The 17,440-nt window shown below is 35.9% G+C and overlaps 3 protein-coding genes across 4 annotated transcripts; 2 read left to right on the top strand and 1 right to left on the bottom strand.

Annotated features, from left to right (window-relative positions):
- The first annotated feature begins 160 nt into the window (after positions 1-160).
- On the top strand, positions 161-6,882 carry LOC121263423 (bystin). The gene is made up of 11 exons (XM_041166299.1): positions 161-876; positions 1,480-1,606; positions 1,778-1,829; positions 2,132-2,459; positions 2,613-2,692; positions 3,144-3,191; positions 3,897-4,043; positions 5,122-5,194; positions 5,318-5,393; positions 5,860-5,950; positions 6,576-6,882. The coding sequence occupies exons 1-10, from the start codon at positions 547-549 to the stop codon at positions 5,937-5,939; spliced, it is 1,341 nt and encodes a 446-aa protein (XP_041022233.1). The 5' UTR covers positions 161-546; the 3' UTR covers positions 5,940-5,950; positions 6,576-6,882.
- A 529-nt stretch (positions 6,883-7,411) lies between these two features.
- On the bottom strand, positions 7,412-13,014 carry LOC121262794 (probable 1-deoxy-D-xylulose-5-phosphate synthase, chloroplastic). 2 transcript variants are annotated; one of them, XM_041165396.1, is made up of 10 exons: positions 12,535-13,014; positions 11,616-11,729; positions 11,365-11,529; positions 10,992-11,142; positions 10,421-10,689; positions 9,398-9,680; positions 9,002-9,294; positions 8,559-8,837; positions 8,057-8,341; positions 7,412-7,770 (listed from the first exon to the last, which is right to left on the bottom strand). In XM_041165396.1, the coding sequence occupies exons 1-10, from the start codon at positions 12,700-12,702 to the stop codon at positions 7,621-7,623; spliced, it is 2,157 nt and encodes a 718-aa protein (XP_041021330.1). In that variant the 5' UTR covers positions 12,703-13,014; the 3' UTR covers positions 7,412-7,620. The 2 variants fall into 2 exon arrangements, with proteins under 2 accessions (XP_041021330.1, XP_041021331.1); XM_041165397.1 differs by having other exon boundaries at positions 9,413-9,680; positions 12,535-13,003.
- A 918-nt stretch (positions 13,015-13,932) lies between these two features.
- Positions 13,933-17,273, top strand: LOC121262282 (EG45-like domain containing protein 2). The gene is made up of 4 exons (XM_041164686.1): positions 13,933-14,066; positions 16,153-16,277; positions 16,438-16,738; positions 16,999-17,273. Exons 1-4 carry the CDS (start codon positions 13,948-13,950, stop codon positions 17,003-17,005), a joined length of 552 nt encoding a protein of 183 aa, XP_041020620.1. The 5' UTR covers positions 13,933-13,947; the 3' UTR covers positions 17,006-17,273.
- Positions 17,274-17,440: the final 167 nt, after the last annotated feature.

The raw sequence follows: 17,440 nt of genomic DNA on the forward strand, positions 1-17,440 counted from the left end.
AAATCCTCAATCTATTGAGAATGCTTTTAGCAATGCCTTCAAACAAAAAAAAGTAAAACCATACAGGAAATACGTGTAATAAGCCAAAACAAAAGTTGTACAAAATGAATGAATAACGATTGTTTTATGGGGTAATTGTATAAATATGGTTTCTCTTGTGGCTTTAAAACCCTACAGATCAAAACCCCGGCTATCGTTCCGCTCTCCTTCGCCGCCTCTCTCTTTCTCCTTTTTTTTTTTCACCTTAAACGCAACACCACCAGGGCACAATCACCGGTCCCCCACCGCCGGTTCGAACCTCTCTCGGTCTATGTCGCGCTCTCTGCTCTCTGATACAGACTAAACCATCAGAAACTAATTATATTGACTTGAGAAGTTTTGCTTCGCCAGTCTGGTCGTGTGCCCAGAAAACGGCCGACGTGAGGAGGAGAGACCGCTTTGTACTACTGTTTTTGTTTTCAAGACCTGTTTTTTGGAACAGGGTTTTAGATTAATCATTCGTCGGCTCCGCAAAAGAAATCAGTGTGTTGCTTAGTGTCGGATTCAATGCCGAAGAAGAGGAACCGGCATCAGAACCCGCAGCCTTTTATTGCTGACGAAAATGCCTCAGTGGCCTCAAAGAAGCGATCGAAATTGCCCAAACAGCACCAGACGGATGAGGAGCTGATATCGTCGGGCATGAGCTCCAAGATCCTGAAAGAAGCCTTGGCACAACAGAGAGAAATCCAGGACGAGGCGGAACCTCGAGACGCTAACGGAAATAACAACTCCTTGGTTTTCACTGAAACATTCGCCGAGGCCGAAGAAGCAGAAGAGGATGAAATCGACAACTTTGGTGGATTCTCTGAAACTCGGACCCTATTTGACTCTTATGATGTGAGTGTCATTTTTTTAAAAAGTTGTTTGGCTTACACTGCTTGGTTATTGAGAATCTGCATGAAATGTTGGATTTCGAATTTTAAGTTTTTATCTAATCTGAATCGGAAAACAGTCTAGGTAGTGAGATTCAAGCTTGTATTTTCCTTGCTACATTGTGATTATACCGCATTTTCTAATTTTTTTACCTATTGTTATCGAGAATCTATGGAATGACAAAAAATGAAAACTGGGAGTTGAGGCCCCAGTAAATGTTTAGGCTGCCAAACTGCGTCTGTGACCACCGTTTAGTGTACCGTTGTTATCAATTATTGAGAACTATAGCACTTCAAGATTAAAAAGCAAAATATTTTTCTTCCTTTTTTTTTTTTTTTTTGAGTGGCTTTGCGTTTCGCATGAAAATGTTATTGCGCGATCATTTAGGAAAATATGAATTATTGATAGGGCATCAGTGATGCCAGTATGGTGCAACTCTAAAGACCAACTTTTATTTAGCTGCCTGGAAGCTTCCGTAGGAGCATTCAACGAGTCAATCTGATACTAATAAAACCAACCAGCCTTTTTCCTGGTATGGACTTGGCTTACTAGTTTTTCAAGTTTCAGGAGGAGATTAATGAAGAGGATGAGAGAATACTGGAGGCATTCTTAAGAAAGGATGCAGGTCCCCAGCGTACGCTTGCTGACCTCATTGTTGAAAAAATTAAACAGAAAGATGCAAATGCTGCTTCAGGTTGATATCTATTTTTATTATTCTATTTTTTTTAATGTTTTTTATTTGTAACTGATTTAAGTGTTTCTTAGAAATATTTTTTATGGGTAAGTCATAAGTGTATCTTAGAAATAATGCCATTTATAGTTATGCTTTTTCGTTTTTTATTCATTTTGATTTGTTTGATTGCAGAACTGCGACCTTTGCCCAAATTGGATAATTCCATCATAGATTTGTACAAGGGGTATGTAGGTCATGCATTTTTTTTCATATAACATTTAACAACATAACATCTCATGCAAGATAAGTGCAATGCTCATTCATGTTGGTTACTCTCTTGATTTAAACTTATATCCATTTTTCTTGATTATTTGAATCATAAATTGTTTTTGCTTTTCTTTAAAGTGCTATTTCTATATCTTGTCTGAAATTTGTGGGAATACATATATATACAGTAATGATATTTAATTATGAAGATTTGCTGTATATGTAGAGAAAGCTTATTCCAAATGGAAAATATAGTAAAAGTAAATAAATACTATGCAGAGTTGGGAAGCTTCTTAGTAGTTATACAGCAGGAAAAATACCCAAAGCATTCAAGCACATCCCTTCTATGCAACTATGGGAGGATGTCCTATATTTGACAGAGCCTGAGAACTGGTCACCAAATGGCCTGTACCAAGCAACTAGAATATTTGCTTCCAACTTGGGTGCGAAGAAGGCAGAACGCTTCTACAGACTAGTCTTGCTCCCACGAGTGAGAGAAGATATCTTGAAGAATAAGCGGCTTCATTTTGCACTGTATCAAGCTTTGAAGAAGTCACTCTACAAACCTGCCGCATTCTTCAAAGGGATACTATTTCCTTTATGTGAGGTATACAATCTTCAACATATCATAGAAAAGTTTTGTCAAATTTGCTGACATCTGTGCTTCCTGTTAAAAGAAATCTAAGATTTAATCAATATTTCTGGTCTGAAACATAGATTGCCTTTGGATTAAGAATTACTTTTGTTTCTTGATGTTCAGTCAAGGACATGTAATCTCAGGGAAGCTGTCATTATTGGGAGCATTCTACAGAAGGTCTCCATTCCTCCGCTTCATTCAAGGTATTTCTGGCCTGGTTTCATATATTTAAGTATCAAGGCTGCGAGTCTATGTCAAGCATTTTGTATTGCTCGGCTGTTGTCGGCCTTGTTCAGGAAATATGTCGTTAACAATATATGCCTAGTTTATTTTTATTTGATAAAAGTTTAAACATGTCGTTTCTTTTGATTTGTAAATTTCTTGTTTGTACCTTGAGCTTTTTTATCCGAAGTTGTGGTTTTTTCTTGCTGGTTTCGTTCTTGTATTTGTTGTTGTTGATACTAATACATTGTATATGTGAAGTTCTTATAAATGGTGGGTATGTTGTGTGCGTGTTTGAGTAGGTGTTGAAACTTCGATGAGTGGTTTTACCTTTAGTTGAATTAATTTACTTTTCAGAAAAAACTTCAATGAGTAGTTTGACCTCTAACCCCCCAGGGAGATGTCTAACGCTGTTTCTGAATGTTTTTGCAGTGTTGCCTTATTGAAGCTTGCAGAGATGGAATATGGTGGTACAACAAGGTAGTCAATGATGTACCATGTAGTTTAAAAGGAAGTCTAACGTATGTGAATCTCAATGGCTCATTCTATGTGTCCTTGTGTGCTTGAGTAGTTTATTGAATGGATTTTCTATACTCTTAAGTACTTTGGTGTTTTGTGATTTGGCCATAAGCTAGATGGTAATTTGTTCACACTAATATCTTGTCACTATTTGATCAAATGGACAAACTTGCTCATTTTGGTATGTTGTTAGTTAGAAATTGCACAAGGAGATAGATTGTGTGATAGAACAATGTTACTATAATATGTGATTTATTGGATGAATAGAGGAGATACTACCCTTATATGCGAAAACTATTGTTTTAGTAGAAAGATGTAGGTACAAGGGATAAAGGGCAGGCTTGGGATGAGCTCTAGATTCAAACATCATAGGTTTAATTCCGCACTAAGAGTTCCCCTAAATTACTTGATACATGGCTTTTGCATGCAGGGTCATGTATCTAGGGTTTACTCTCCATGGGTGGGCCCCAAGGTTTTCCCCTTGGTGAGGTAGATTAGTTTTTGTGTTGAACTCTTTCAATCATTCACTTTAGTTTGGTGTATAAACTGACAATAGGTTTATTTATGAATTAGCTTATTGTATTGTTGATATTTTTTTTTCAACTCTTTTTTTATGGCAAATGCTTATGAAACTATTTGACAAAGTTTCCTTTGTAACCATTGCAGCTATTTCATAAAGCTTCTTTTGGAGAAGAAATATGCTTTGCCTCATCGTGTCCTTGATGCTACTGTTGCTCATTTTATGAGATTCCTCGAAGATGCCAGGATAATGCCTGTAATATGGCACCAGTCACTGCTTGCATTTGTACAAAGGTTAGTTACCTTTCCTAAAGAATATCTTGTCTTACCTTATTGGCATCAAGAAAAACTTTGTCCCTGGTAAATAATTTCTATTTCTTTGTGTTTATCGGTAAAGACATATTACTTATAAAAAAAAAAATCTATAGAACGTTATTTGGTTTACTTGCATTATGTTTGGAGGGAGAGATGGAGAGGAGTAGAAGGGAAAAAGGAATGAATAGGTAAAATCAATCAGTTTAGTAGGTGGGGAAAAGGGGAGGGATGTGGAGGAACAATGTGCCCAGGCCATCCAAAATGGTCTGCCCAAAAGTGGGTGGCTTGGGGAAGGGGAGAGAAGGGGTACAGATTGTTAAGAAAAAATAAAATTGTAAAATCACTTTTCGCCAACTTCTTTTTTGACCGTTGAAGTGAGAATGATGATAGTTTTAGCTTCACACTCTACTTGCTCTCTCTTCTTTCCCTATTAGCTGAACCAAGTGGAAGCGAAGTGATCCCTCTCACCTTTCTTTTCCTTCCCCCCTACACCCTCCTCCCTCTTCATCCTTCGTCCTGTACAGTATAGTATTCAATGTCTCTTGTCTAATCGTGGCTTTCTTCTCAAGAAAGGGCCACACACGTATAACATACAGATTATGTGTTGCAAGTTGTCTTGATTAGACGATTAAAATTGTTACGGGTCTTGTTTTGTTTGTGAGGGGCACCATAGATAGCCAAGTCTTGTTGATTTGGACTTCATTTTTTTTATAAGTGATTTGGGCTTTATACACAGACTTCTATGATTTAAATAACACGGGAAGTCCTTGCCTGTTTGGCTAATTAGATGACATAATGCATTTTTCCTGTTTATTAAGTTTATAACTGCCATACATCAAACATGCCCATTCTTTTAATAGAAAAGGAGAAAAATGCAAGTAGGATTCAAGTGGCTTGTTGACCAATTTGTAAAAGGGTTTTTTATATCTCTGACTTTTTCTAAATATGTCTATTTCATTCCAAGCTATTGTATGCTTTTCTAAGACAAGTCATGGTATGAAATTGATTTCAACTATGTTTCTTCTCTATACTACTGCCATGTCAAATTCCTTTGCAGGTATAAAAATGACCTGCGGAAGGAGGATAAAGATAGCCTCAGAAATCTACTTGAAAAGCAAAAGCACAAACTAGTAAGGGCATTCTTTTTATAAGTCACTGACTACTAAGGACATTGTCCCCGATGTAACTGCTTCTGCAAATCCTCCCAATTTAATTTGTTGTTATGTCTATGCCCAATGCCTTCTTCAATGTAGGTTACTCCTGAAATCCGCCGGGAGCTAAATAATAGCCGCAACCGTGGTGAAAAGGAGGATGATCTTATGTTAATTTATATCCTTTTTCTCTCTTTCAAGATTATTTTCTTGAAGTCTGAATCTATCTATTTCCTTTTCTTTTTTTGAAAAGAAAAATAAGTAAATTGCTACAGTGATTAATAGTTTCATGGTGTACTGGCTTGCTGTAAGCCTGTACATGTAAGCAATTATGTGGTTTCAGAATAATTCTAGCACTGTTAATCATTGACCAGAGAGAGAAGGGCCACTTAACTTGCACAAGCTATCATACAATACAAGGTTTTCAAAATACTTTTGATACATATTAGTTCCTATTTACTAATCTGATATTAGTTACTATGCATTGTAACATAAAATTGAATAAGTTTTGGAGTGAAATACTACTGTATAGTACTGTGATGATGCATCAAGGCATTCATCAAATATGGAGCTGCTTTTGTTGGTTTAAATTTATGTTCTCATTAGATTCATTGAGAAATTCTTGTTTCCTTGACTTCGCATACCCTCATCTGTTTCTGTGATCAATAAAACTATTGAAGAAGATAGGTTTGATATTCCAGAGGTGCCCATGGAGGAGGATTGATTAATTGGCTGGTATGATGCTGCATATTGCAAATTGTTAAATAATTATTGGGGCTAGATAAATCTACTGTGTAATACTAGTGAGTCTTATATTTGACGATCTTTTCTGGGATCCATGTTTCACTAGATTCAATTTGAATTACAAGGTATCCTGCTTGTCATGCCCACCCAGTTATAAAATTAGCGATTAGTATGCCCTAAACTAACTTCGCGTGGACTTTAATTTTCACTTTATTCAATTTGGATTACAAGCTATTCTCCAGTTCTTTTTTTTTTTTTTTTGACAAGTGATTCTCCAGTTCTTTTAAGTACATAAAATGTATGTGAAGTTAATACAATAGAAGGTGTATCGTGTTGTTTTGGTAAACTTCAATGTGGCAGTTACCCACAAAAAAAAAAAAAAATGAAGATTGGCTCAAACTCTGGTAAGTGGCATGCATGACAAGCATAAGGTGAATAACTTTGATAGATTTAGGGACATGCCCCATAAACCAGATGATATTAACAATCGAGAGGCGTAAGAGGCATTAGCTTTGCACTGTAACTTATTCCCTCAAATGTATAATTTTATCTGTGGATGTGTGGGGAAAGAGAATGTGCCCTTCGGCTTATTGTGGACTTTTTTTTTTCTTTACAGGTTTATGGACATGGGTTCCCCAACATGATACGCTGCATGTTCGCTGGGAGAAATCCAATTTCATGCTTTTAGATGTCCGGAACAAATGCGGTTTCAGGCATGTAGAGGTCAGGCAGTTTTGGCAGTGGTAGTTACGGTTGAAATACTGCTTATGTTCGAAAGAGTATACTCTTACAGTGCTATAATTGGAACTCAAATTGGAATCTAATGAACTAATGATATCCGATGAGAATCTGTTTCTTTATGTCTTTTGTGTCTATATTATTATGACAATACATGCTCGATAAATGTTTCTTTTTTCCTTTCATGCCAAGTTTTTGTTGTGAAATCTAGACTTTTGGATTTATTATGTCATATATATTAAGCAATAACGCACGGGACCAAATTTAGGGCCTATTTATGCAGATATGAGAAATGTTACATACAGTTATAGAGTACGCAAGCGCCGTACGGTCGCTTTGAAAAAGAGTGAGGTTTACTATTAAAAACTTAATTTTATTTTCATATGAGTTTCGTATTTGTTCACTTTGAAAAATATACGAAATGTTTGATGAGTTCGTATTTGTTCACTTTGAAAAAAAAGTGATTGCACGACACTTGCATATTTAGGACTGCAACTATTATTTCTCTTATAAAAAAAGAACTAGAAGCTGCAAGCTAAAGAGGTTTCATATAATTGGGTTGGAGGTGCAGCTCCGTATATCAAACAAGTGTCTATAATGACATTAATACTATACAATTACAATATTTTTGATGCTTGACTGTGACACAGAAGAGTCGGAAGAAATATACAGATAACTAGAACCAATAACCAAAACTCTAATGACAATACTGCGTTGAGTTCCAATGCATCTTTTCCTTTCTTCCCACTGATAGGTACAAAAATGTAGAAAGAGATCGGATTACTAGAATCAATAGCTACAACTCAGTAGAGACTGTTACATCGAGGTCCAAATGTCCAATGCATTTTTTTTCCTTTCCTTCCCCTAGGCGTTCTTGAAATGATCATAGTACTCTCCAACAACAATAAGAGAAGTACGACTTTCTAGCACATCAAGAGGAGGGCTTCACGGTTGCGGCCAAGCAAACTTAATGCTGTTGCAGCTATATGATGTCCAGTCAGCCCAGCAAGAGCAAGCTGTTCATCAGCTGATGCATGCTCTATGTAGTTGTCTGGTAGAACAATTGGACGCCACTTGAAAAGTTGAATAAGAAAATTTAAACAAAAAATAATAATTAGACTTGGGGAAGTAATCAAAACAAGAAATTCTATGGTTGCATGTGCGTAGATCATTGTATTTTCCTTAGATGAAAGTATTTTACTTTGTTCTTAGTATACACGTCCAGTTTTGTTTAGTTGGCCCCCTTTTCTATCTTTGCTCTATCAAAACCAAATTTAAGAAACACAACACAATTCCCAAGTTCTGTCTCTCTTAACAGGAAAATGAACTAATCATCATCTTTGTGGCCAAAATCGTTACCTTAATTTTTCCATCAAGTTTTCCATCAAGTGTGAGGAACTGCGCAACATGGGATCCAAATCCCCCAATAGAGCCTTCCTCAACGGTGATCAGATATTCATGGTTTTCACACAGCTGTCTGAGAAGCTTGATGTCTAGGGGCTTACAGAACCTAGCATCAGCCACTGTTACCTCAAGGCCAAGCTTTGAGAGAAGGGACCGAGCCTTCAGACAATTCTGAACCATTGCCCCATAGCCGAGCAAAGCAACATCTTTACCCTCTGCAAGAACTTTCCCTTTTCCAATCTGCTTCAGAGTATAATGTGGTCAAGAAGAGGCATAAAGAAGTCGGGTTTTCAATGCCATTAATAAAGAAAGAAGAATAGTAGGATGTTGAACATGCGATCAACTTTTAACTTTTAAAATACCATAAGTTCGGGTTGGAAACTTTTGGTGAGCAATTATAGTTGAAAAGTTTGGGCTAGTAAATATCAGCAAAATCTGTGGGGTGACAAGGGACTACCTCAATTGGAACTCCACCGCATATAGAGTAGTCTGCCCGTACGATGGCACCCCTAGGATACCGGAAGCAAATAGGTCTATCATTAATCTGGGCTGCAGTGGCCACCATGTGTGCAAGCTCGTCCTCATTGGATGGTGCCATGACTATCATGTTTGGCAAGCATGACATGAATATAATATCAAATGCCCCACACTGCAACGGGCCATCAGACCCTACAAGCCCTGCACTGGTAATGATGAATCGCACTGGAAATCTCTGCCGATCTACATCATGGACCACCTATATGACACATGAGGAAAAACAATTCAAAATATAGAATTCATAGATTTTCCTGTTCAAGCCAAACACCCAGTGATCACTGAAAATCTTTTTCCAAGAAGAAGTATTGCGTGAAATGAGTGGATTTGTATGATGAAGTGTAGAGAGAGGTAGACAGAGAGAACCTGATCATAAGCCCTCTGTAGAAAGGTGGAAGGAATTATGCAAAACGGCTTCAATCCAGCACAGGACATACCGGCAGAAAATGTGACTGCATGTTGCTCAGCAATTCCCATGTCAAAAAACCTGTCTGGAAATTTTTCCTGTAATAGTTGAAGAGTAGGCTCCATTTGCATTCCAGCATGAACTATCACAATATCTTTATCCTTCTCTGCCTCCACAGCTAAAGCCTCCACAAAGCAAGCACTATATGTCAATGAGTGGATCCTAGACGGTAATGGACAAAAATTGCTTGAATCTGCAAGTGTGTGAGGGAAAACAATCAAAATATTGAACCTAACTTAAGATGTTGAATCTTGTGAGTTACTGCAGGAAAAAAGGAAGATTAAATTGAAACCTGCCTTCAAGGTGCTTGCCTGATATTTCACTCTTTCGATTATGTTCTGTTCCCTCAGTTTCCTCTGTTACTACATGAACCAACACAGGACCCATTGAATCCAGAGATGCTACTTCTTGAAGAACACAAATCAGATCTTCAATATTATGCCCATCAACAGGACCAATGTAATACAATCCAAGCTCTTCAAAAAGAGTTGATCCCAGTGGGCCCATCATACCACGTGCATACTCGTCTACTTTGGCTGCCAATTCGTGCATACCGCTACCAATTCTTTTAGTAACACCCTGACCAGAAACATATGTTACTTTATGGTGAATAGGTTACAAATATAGATGATTTCAGCTCAAAACATTTATTATAATTCCATGCATTTACTAATGCATGCTAACTATTGCAACAAAACTTTAAAATTACCAAAAAGCCCCAAAATAAAACCAAGTTTTTCATTAAGCATATCTGACCAGAAGACCTCAAATGCATCCCATATAATTTTACAACTACTCAAATTATTCTACCATACTGACATTGCCTAAAGTACCCATGAAAAGGTCCATCAACCGAAGACCAAACATCTGCTACCAAAGAAAAAACTATGCCAAAGGACTGCCCCATCATAAGATACCAGTACCAGAAGGTGATATATAAGACTGTTACAAGCATGCAAGATCGCCTTCATGCTATAGAGACCATTCACGATACCATAAACAGGTATAAGTTAGCTTGGCTAAAAAGACCTTTTCAGATTGTACCTACAGACCTAGGATCAATTCTCATTTTCAGCAGGATTTTCCATCTTTTTTATGTTCTCTTGTTGGCAAAAGAGGGGAGAGGTACCACTCATTGTGTGTCTCGTAGGTCTGAGTGACCAAAAAACTGCATAATTCATTTTGGAAACATAATTCAATCTAACTTCACAAATATGCATATTTAATGATCTAAAATCTCCTTATCCTCTTTAGAAATATGTTGAACTAGACATTCTCTCCACAGATTTATTTAATTGTAAGGATAATCAGAGAAAAACCTTAGCAACTTGTCTCAACTTCCGAAAGGATTTACTTGACTGTAGCTTGCTTAGAGTACTAGATAGAGCATTAATGGATGTCTTGGGGCCCTCTTCAGTTTTTGGGTGTAAACAATGACGACTGTCATTTAAAATAACCACCATATTTGAGTCCAGATAGCCCACATTACTCATTGCCTCATAGATCTGACCTGCCATAGTTGTCCCATTGCTAATGACAGCAACTATACGCTCCCGCTTTCCTTTAATATCCCTTGCAATCGCCATACCTTGAAATGAAGACAATAGGATTCAAATTAGAAGTTTCTAAATTAAAGTGGAGCTAATCAAGCTATACACACACCGTGTGTGCATGTATATGTATAGCAAAGAAAGCTTTAAAAGGTTGCATTAATGAACTAACCACCGAGCATACATATTAATCCACATTCAAAAACGCATCTGATTACTAGATGCAGATAAGTAACTGTATGAAGGCAAGTGAAAGCTGGAAAAAGAAAGAAAGAAAGAAAGAAAGAAAGATTCAAAGTGGGTAATTAAACTATATGGCTATATGGAGAATGAATACTACCAAGCCCAGCAGAAATGCTGTTGCAACCATGACCTGCACCAAAAGGATCATAATCACTCTCAAACCGAGATGTAAAACCAGAAAGGCCATTCTTTTCTCGCACTGTATGCATGAGGGTCCGCCTTCCTGTTAGAACTTTATGCACGTATGTCTGCCAACCAAAAAAAGCATTAAATGGTATAATTATAGAACAGGTTTTCATATATAAACGAGAAGGTGTGAACCCTCAAGATCTATTGCTTTCCTTGTTTTCCTCTCCACATTTTCCTATAAAACAATAACCCCATGAGACAGAAATCCGCTCGGGAGATTATTGTAAGAAATTTAGAAGAACTTAATCTACGAGATGCAATATGAGCCTTCCTGATCTTACCTGATCCCCCTCATCCCACAATATCTTATCGACTGGAGCATGGAAAACGTGGTGTATTGCAATTGTCAGCTCTACCACTGACAAACTGGATTTAAAGGATTTATGTGTCTTTGACATCACAGAAGACAACTCGAAACGAATTTCATCCGCTAATTCTTTCAGTTCCTGCAAATACCACTCTTCAGTGAGCATATTATGAAATTACACGCATGCTACATAAAAAACAAAAAGTTCCAACGCTTTTAAACTACCTTCGGTGACAAATTTTTCAAGTGGATTGGGCTTTCAATTACATCAAGTAGAGGTGTTGGGACTTTCTCCCAGAAGAAACCATCAGTATCAGGTAAAGAATGACTAACAAGTCCCTGCATCAAGAAAAATCAGATGTCACAGGTTTACAAGGAAGCTCCATTGGTTTCAAAACTATAAAGAGGGGATGACCGACGAGCAAAGTGGGATCAAATAAAATCCCAAAATAAATTTGTTTCGATATTTTACCTAGAAATCTCATTTTTCTCCAAGCCTATGAGCATAAATTTGAATAACAAGAACGCAATTTCAAAATGTTATGCAAAAGCACTAACGACATCGCCTAATATTAGACTACGCTGGACGGTATTAGAGTTAGTCATATGCTTGAATCTATTCATAATCGGTTGGCTGCCTGCAGCACCTCTCAATTTGTTAGTTTTCTAGAATTTACTAACTTTTTTTGCTCTTCTACTTTGTAGAGTGCCTTCTCTTGTATACTTCATGTGTATACAGGTTGCGTCTCTTTGCATGATTAATGAGATTGCCTTGCCGATCAAATTATTAGAGTATGCCAACATGGGCCTTTGAAGTCATGCGGTATCCCCCCTTCTAAGATGAGGTCTTAGGTTCAACTTGTTATAAGTTGGGATTTGTGGGATTACTGAATTTTCAAAGGGTTGCCTTTAGTTTGCACTCACAGATAAAGTTATAAACTTGTTATAAACTCGAGCAATGTAAAGACATATGATGCATCCATATAACAATATAATTTTAACGTACCAAAACGAAGAACTACACGCAACAGTTACCACCACCATAAAACCAGTCACACGACATTTAACACAATACACGAATTTGAATATGAAACAGGGGAGTAGAGCACATGAATATGAAAACTGGGAGGGATTTTCAGCATACCTTGAAATTAATGGCATAATCGGAACTAGGGTACAACTTAATTCTTGAAACCTCCACATTGAGAGGGAAACTAGAGCTTGAGCAATCCATTCTGTGAGGAAAAGCACCGATTTTTCCATTGGAATGGATAGTAACTCCAAATGGGTACCCAGCAGAAGCAGTACCCATCTAGAAAAACAGAGATCCAGCCCTCTAAAAACGATCAATTTCAAGAAAAAAACACAACTTGAGACTTCACTTGCAGACACGGAACTAAAAAGAAAATGATATAAAAAGATGGATAAGCCAAATGAAGACGAGTGTCAATTCGAAAAACTGGGAAGATGACTAGATGAGACACAGGAAGGGCCACGACGTATGTTTTTTAACGAAAACGGCAAACAATAAAAGGTACTGCAATTTGCAAGAGAATTTAAGCGAGGAGTTACAGAGGAGACAAATAAAGCATAAGCCTTGCAGACTGAAGAGTGAAGAGGGTATCATTCCGAGAGGAATTACATGCGTAAGCTACTATTCAATTTTCACACTCCACGATTATAATTTTTTTTTTTCATAAAATATAAAATATTTTTCATAAGTTATAAGAATATTTTTTAAAAATATAAAATAATAAATAATAACTGGTGCATTGAATTTTTTTTCTTAATATTTTTTTTTTAGATTTTTCAACTGATACAAAAACTAGCATGTAGTTTAGAAGCAGTAACATTTACACATTGGGCTTTTGATAGGCCTACTACGTTGCAAATAATAGCCCTTTTTTGTGCCAGGCCCAAAATAAAGTAAACTAGGCAAATTATTTATGGGCTGGGCCTGAGGAATCTTGCTTCAAAGCTTCTTATCTGAACTTTATTAATCTGATCCTTAATTACTAAGGATTATAATTCCAAGCAGCAAGCAGCAACCATATTTCAGGATGATCTCTCTGACTCTGAGCATTCAAGCAATATCTTTCTTGTAAGGAAGCATAAACTGAGAAACTGACAATGCATGATCCACCCTAATTGCCTTTTAAGCAACAACATAATCGAACCTTCTCGTTCTTCATTGATTTTTTAGTAACTTTTCCTTTGAAGGAAAGTATGTATGACTTGATTCTATGTATGTATATAGATAAATTATATTCATCATCTTCACACATCATACTTTTTTTTTATTTTTTTCTCTTATCAAATATGTGATAAATAGATAATGAATAGAATAATTCAATTAGTTTAAGAAGAATAAAAAAAATTTTAAAAATAATAAAAAAAATGTGGTATATATATGATATATAAAAATGATGAGTAACAAAACTCGTATACATAGCACTCAGCGACCCACTTTCTTCTACGCACAATTAATATGTATTGGGGTGTACGTATTACATTACCTAAGTGTCTACGCATGCATATAAGATGTTACTTATCATCCATGCATGTCATACATGCATATATACATATATATAATGTTGTTCATGATGATCACTTTCCATCTAAAGATTATTACTCTATTTTGGCATTTGGCAGGCCTCCCTCCCAGCTGTGTGTCAGGTATGTATTTGTCATGTGGTGAAACTCTTTATAATTTATATGATAAGATGATGCCTAATCAAGTGGAATCGGAATATTGCTGATTAATTTATATTATGCAAAATACGAACTCTTTTCAAGTAGATGATCATGACTTGAAATCTTGTAATTTAATGTATCTTATATCTATTAATTTCTTTTTCTTAATCGGATTTATCTTAATTATTATTATATATATGCATCATGCACTTCTTTTCTATATGTTACGAGTTCACAGACTTTAATCTGTATCAACGGAGAAAGCAGCCGGGGATCAGAACGTAGACGGCAGAAAATAACAATTTAAGCCAATGAATTTTTTATTTTACTTTTCCCAGTAGCAGAAAAATGAGAATTATATATATATATATATACACACATGTATATATTTAATAAATTGTCACATACAGTCATTTTTACATACATATTCTTTGCATATTTTATTTATGTAATTAGTCAAATTTATTATTTTATATTAAAAAAATGACGCAATCAATTATATTAGTGAAATATATAAAATATATATATATAAATGACTCATAAATTTTTTGAAACAATATATGTCGTTTGTGTTGCCGGCGAGCTAGGACAACGGAAGCGCGGGGTATTCGGCTGCCAACTCGCTTTCCGACAATAATATTGGGCTAAAAACTAGTAAAAAGTAAAGTAAAAGGATCTGAAAACAAATTCTTTTTTTTTTGTTCCCTAATTATTCTTTTCTATTTCAAATGTCTATACTCTAATACGTAATACATATGCTTTTTTGTACCTACTGAACCGACAAATTAATGGCCCAGCTTTCCCACTTCTTGGGCCGACCATACTTTGGCCCTTTATTAAAGAGATTTCTACATAATATAAGTGTTTTAAAATATATTATTATATGAAAAATATTAGTTGAATAGTGACTGGTTGAATTTTTTTTTTCACTTAAGGAATTGAATATTAATGAATTTTTATTTTTTTATTTTTAAAAAATGGTTAAAGATGTATAAAAACATTATTAAAAAAGAAAAAAAAAAAGAAAAGAATACATTTAAACTTATCAGTCGAGTTCTTTGATTGGTGTCTCGGTCCCTGTAGAACAGTCCTTATTATATTGTTAGTAAGTAAAAGACTGTTGTAAAATCATCTCACTCACTCTTTTTTATATTATTATTATATGAAAACAAAATTATATAAAAAAGTTTATTGGTCAATTAGCAGTTCTATGACATGCCCTTCTACCTACTATCCAACTAAACCACTTATTTACTGAATCGTCTCGTAGCCCTAATTTTGTTTTCATATGATAATGACATAAAAGAAGTAAGACAAACACAAAAAAAATTTCTATATGAAAAATAAATTCATAAATCGGTATGACTAGTTTGTATCGGAGCTGCTACAACTAATGCTGCTTTAGCAGGAGCTGCTCGTGTTGGTATTGGAAACGTTTTTGTCTTTCGGGGAAAGAGTAGAAAAAAAAGTTTAAAATTTTTTTTTTCACATATTAGTAATTATTTAAATATTTATTGTACCTATATTTTTTATTTTTCATCTGTAACGAGTGTTTTTTTAACTATTTATCTCTCTAAATGATAATATTTTTAAAACTAGTACTTTCGTGACAATAATATTTAAAAAAAAAAAATTGATCATAAGATTTCAACTGTAACAAATATGAGCATGAGAGAACGTGTAAATGGTTGGAAGAAGAATTTATTTTATTAGTTAGAATAAAATATTTGTAAAATATAATTTAAGAAAGAACAGTACTATATATAAACTCCCCATATTTAGAGTCACTGTTCAAATTCTAAAACTTTTTTTCTAAAATAAGCAATAACTCTCCATATTTAAGGAGCCATCGTTCAAATCCCAAAATCTTTTCCTAAAATAAGTAGCCGGACGTTGAGGAATTTCTGTTAAAAAGTTTAAATTTTTTTAATAAATTTTAGGAAATGACCTCATGTTACGCAAGCATCCTGATGCGGATGATATTGGTCATCACACCACGGTCTTGAGAATACAATTTTACTTGAATTCCTGTCTTACCTTGATCAGTACGTACCTTGTTAATTTGCAGGATCATGTCTCCGCCTCATTACCTAATCTTCTCGGGGTGCCTTTTTCTACTGCTCCTACTACAGCTCTTTCCCGTCTTCCAAGCTGATGTTGGCACAGCTGCCCGCTACCGGCCTCCATACACACGTAAGTTAGATCAGCACGGTGGTTTGGAAAAACACAACGAATTAAAGCATGCATGCATGCATGTCCCTGATCCCAACATAACTTATAAATCGATCCATACATGATAGTTACTGTTTTTAAAAAACTAATACAGTTATGATATTCTCACGCACGTACACAGCCACAGCTTGTTTTGGAAACGACGAGGGACAGTTCCCGTCGACCAACTTGTTCGCGTCAGCCGGCGAGGGGATATGGGATAATGGCGCTGCTTGCGGGAGACAATATCTGGTGCGGTGCATTAGCGCGGCTGTTCCAAGAACCTGCGTTCCAGACGAGACCATTCAGATAAGGATTGTGGATCGTGCGCTCACTTCGGTTTCTAGGCCATCAAGGGATGCCGTTACCATGGTTCTTTCCACCTCTGCATTTCGTACAATCGCCAACCTTTCGGTTGCCTCCATTAACATCGAATTCCAACAGTGAGTGATATTGATGATCATCTTTTTCATGTCTGCAAGTAGAATTAATAACTCAACAGCACACATGCAAAGTACTGCTGTACGTAATGATCTTCTTATGCTAAAATCATGTCATGACAAACGTGTAATGATCGATCGGATACTTAATTTGTAACTTCCAATGAAGAAAGTGGCCGGGGGTAGCTTTTAAATTTGATTTTTCAGCTTCTAATTGGTATAATAAACGCCTGAATTAAAGACTAATTTCTTTGCATATGCAGGGTTTGAAGGGCCGGGGACATGATACTCCATGAATTGATTCATCAAATTACTGCAGAACCTGACTGTGATCCTGAGATATATAGTTTTGCAGTCACTGCAAAAAAATAAAATAAAAAAGATCCGTAAGTGACTGGTTTCATATCCCGCTTTATTTCTTTTTTTTTTTCTCGTGTTGTATTAATTAATTTAGAGATGATTCATGTTAGAGTCTCTCATAACACCCTTTTGGGCTCTTCTATCTTGTTATAAGTTATTATTTAATATATATATATATGAAGCCAATGGATTAGAAAAAAAAATCTAGAATTAATTTGAGTACTGGAAGTCAATGTTTGGTTTATTAGCCCTAGACTTTTCTTCCTTCAGGCCGGCGGCGGCCGGCTTCTAGAAAAGTATTCTGCATATATGTATATATGTCCTGCAAATTCAAGCAGTTAATTT

This window comes from Juglans microcarpa x Juglans regia, chromosome 4S (genome assembly GCF_004785595.1).
Source record: "Juglans microcarpa x Juglans regia isolate MS1-56 chromosome 4S, Jm3101_v1.0, whole genome shotgun sequence".
NCBI lineage: Eukaryota > Viridiplantae > Streptophyta > Magnoliopsida > Fagales > Juglandaceae > Juglans > Juglans microcarpa x Juglans regia.

What these genes read in the sequence shown, in the direction of transcription:
- LOC121263423 (XM_041166299.1), top strand. Translation starts at nt 547, where the DNA reads ATGCCGAAGAAGAGGAACCGGCATCAGAACCCGCAGCCTTTTATTGCT. An exon ending in AGATGCAAATGCTGCTTCAG is followed by an intron (nt 1,607 to 1,777) that starts GTTGATATCTAT and finishes GTTTGATTGCAG; the next exon opens with AACTGCGACCTTTGCCCAAA. An exon ending in ATCATAGATTTGTACAAGGG is followed by an intron (nt 1,830 to 2,131) that starts GTATGTAGGTCA and finishes AATACTATGCAG; the next exon opens with AGTTGGGAAGCTTCTTAGTA.
- LOC121262794 (XM_041165396.1), bottom strand. Translation starts at nt 12,702, where the DNA reads ATGGGTACTGCTTCTGCTGGGTACCCATTTGGAGTTACTATCCATTCC. An exon ending in AGTTGAGACAAGTTGCTAAG is followed by an intron (nt 9,681 to 10,420) that starts GTTTTTCTCTGA and finishes GTTTCTGGTCAG; the next exon opens with GGTGTTACTAAAAGAATTGG. An exon ending in ATCAGGCAAGCACCTTGAAG is followed by an intron (nt 9,295 to 9,397) that starts GCAGGTTTCAAT and finishes ACACACTTGCAG; the next exon opens with ATTCAAGCAATTTTTGTCCA.
- LOC121262282 (XM_041164686.1), top strand. Translation starts at nt 13,948, where the DNA reads ATGCATGTCATACATGCATATATACATATATATAATGTTGTTCATGAT. An exon ending in CCCTCCCAGCTGTGTGTCAG is followed by an intron (nt 14,067 to 16,152) that starts GTATGTATTTGT and finishes GTTAATTTGCAG; the next exon opens with GATCATGTCTCCGCCTCATT. An exon ending in CTACCGGCCTCCATACACAC is followed by an intron (nt 16,278 to 16,437) that starts GTAAGTTAGATC and finishes GCACGTACACAG; the next exon opens with CCACAGCTTGTTTTGGAAAC.